The sequence below is a fragment of the Octopus bimaculoides genome, chromosome 28, assembly GCF_001194135.2.
Source record: "Octopus bimaculoides isolate UCB-OBI-ISO-001 chromosome 28, ASM119413v2, whole genome shotgun sequence".
NCBI classification, from domain to species: Eukaryota; Metazoa; Mollusca; class Cephalopoda; order Octopoda; family Octopodidae; genus Octopus; species Octopus bimaculoides.
Window position 1 is genome coordinate 14,974,727 of NC_069008.1, and position 1,974 is coordinate 14,976,700.

Below are 1,974 nucleotides of genomic sequence, written 5' to 3' on the forward strand. Positions count from 1 at the left end.
AATAATAATAATAATAATAATAATAATAATAATAATAATAATAATAATAATAATAATAATGATAAGATACCAGGAAACCCCAAAATGGCTGAAGTCCAAAAGATAGTGCTCATGGGAACTGCCCATATCCTACGTAAAATACTGTCTATGTGATCTCAAATTTTAAAGCAAACATAATTTTCTTATGGTTTCTTAAACATTCACTTGAACAAAACTGTACAAATCCAAATATATGGTACCCTAGGCATAACACCTACATGAACTTCTAACTTGTTGTCTCTTGAGGTCTCTGGGTGAGACTTGGATCCAACTTGTACAAATGCAAAACAAAAGTCAAACATAAAATAATAATGATAATAATGGTTTCAAATTGTGCCACAAGGGTAGCAGTTTTGTGAAGAAAGTTTATTAAAAGCTGCTACAGTCACAGCAAGACATAGGGAAACCAAAACTCGAACGAAGTTAAAAGCCAGAAAAAAAAGACCAGAGATTATTTGACTGGCAGGAGAAGACGTTGCATAGTAGATTCCCAAAGACAGTTGCAGCAAAGAGTAGTAGTGAGACATGGTTATGGCTGCAGAATGAAAAGCTGAAGAGGGAGACAGAAAGTTTGATCGTAGCTGCACAAGATCAAGCATTAAGGATTAATTGGATAAAAGCCAAGATAGACAAGAACCAAGTAGATTTCCAATGTAAATTATGCAAATCAAAAGTGGAAAGTGTTACTCATATGCTAAGTAAATGTTGCATGCTGGCATAGAAAGAATACAAGAAAAGACATGACAATCTAAAGAGAGTGGTTCACTGGGAGTTGTGTAGAAAGCTAAGATTTGAACATAGTGATACATGGTATGAACATGAACCTAGTAAAGTACTAGAAAGTAAGAAATACAAGATGTTTTGGGACTTTAACATTCAAACTGACAGAGTAATAGAAGCTAAAAGGCCTGATTTGGTAGTAGTACAAAAAGAGAATAGAAAGTACCGGATAATTGACTTCACAGTCCTAAATGATGAAAAAATCAATATGAGAGGTAGAGAAAAAATAGCTAAGTATCAGGACCTAACCATTGAATTACAGAGACTATGGAAAGTGTGGGTAAAATACATCCTAGTAGTTATATGTGCATTAGGATCTGTCCCTAAAGATTTGAACAGATGGGTAGAGGAAATAGGCATAAAACCCAATTTAGTACAGCTCCAGAAAACACTGCTATTAGGGATAGCTAGGATACTTAGGAGGGTTCTTGGCATCTAAAGTCAGTTGTTGTCGCTCGATGTTAGGATTTTTTTCTTTGCCAACAATCTAATCTGTTGGGTGCATATGAAAATAATAATCATTCACTTACTTTTGTAGTAGGAAATCTCATTGCTGTCCAGCATGTTAATGACTGTCATTATATTTTTCGGTGAGTAATTCTTACAAACTTGGCTGACTTTATTGTAAGAAAAGAATTCCGATTGGCTGTTTAGAGCGATGATGGCACATTCCAGTTGACTTCGGCTTGGATAGAATTTGTCTGTTTGAGATGTCTGAAGATAACCATAGGAATAACCAGGAACCAAAGATTTGTAATATGCTTCATCAAAATTCTGGTCTGTGGCACCGGTCAGAATTGTTGCAAGGTTTACCAGCAGCACGATGGTCACGGTTGGATCGGTAGAAGGAAACTGGTACATCCTGCACTAGAATCAACAGAAACAAAGAGAAAGAGAGAAATGGTGAAAAGGATGGGGTAAATAAGAGAAGGAAAAAGAGAAGAGATGTAGAGAAACTTATGGAAGAGACGAGAAAGCGAGAAAAATATGGACAGGAAAATGACTGAGAAGGAAAAAGTGTGGGAACGAAGAACAATGTTTTAGAAAGAAGATAATGAAGGGGAAACAGTGTTTTAGAAAGAAGATAATGAAGGGGAAAGTGTTTTAGAAAGAAGATAATGAAGGGGAAACAGTGTTTTAGAAAGAAGATAATGA

At 35.5% G+C, this 1,974-nt stretch overlaps 1 protein-coding gene across 2 annotated transcripts in view; it reads right to left on the reverse strand.

The window, feature by feature from the left end:
- Positions 1 to 1,974, reverse strand: part of LOC106873068 (uncharacterized) — a 17,178-nt gene that overhangs the window by 10,439 nt on the left and 4,765 nt on the right. Inside the window, exon 2 of one of the 2 annotated variants that reach the window (XM_052977797.1) lies at positions 1,350 to 1,681. In XM_052977797.1, coding sequence (XP_052833757.1) covers positions 1,350 to 1,680 — 331 coding nt within the window. In that variant the 5' untranslated portion in view covers position 1,681. Of the gene's footprint in view, positions 1 to 1,349; positions 1,687 to 1,974 lie in introns of both variants that reach the window. The other variant, XM_052977796.1, reaches the window with a different exon arrangement.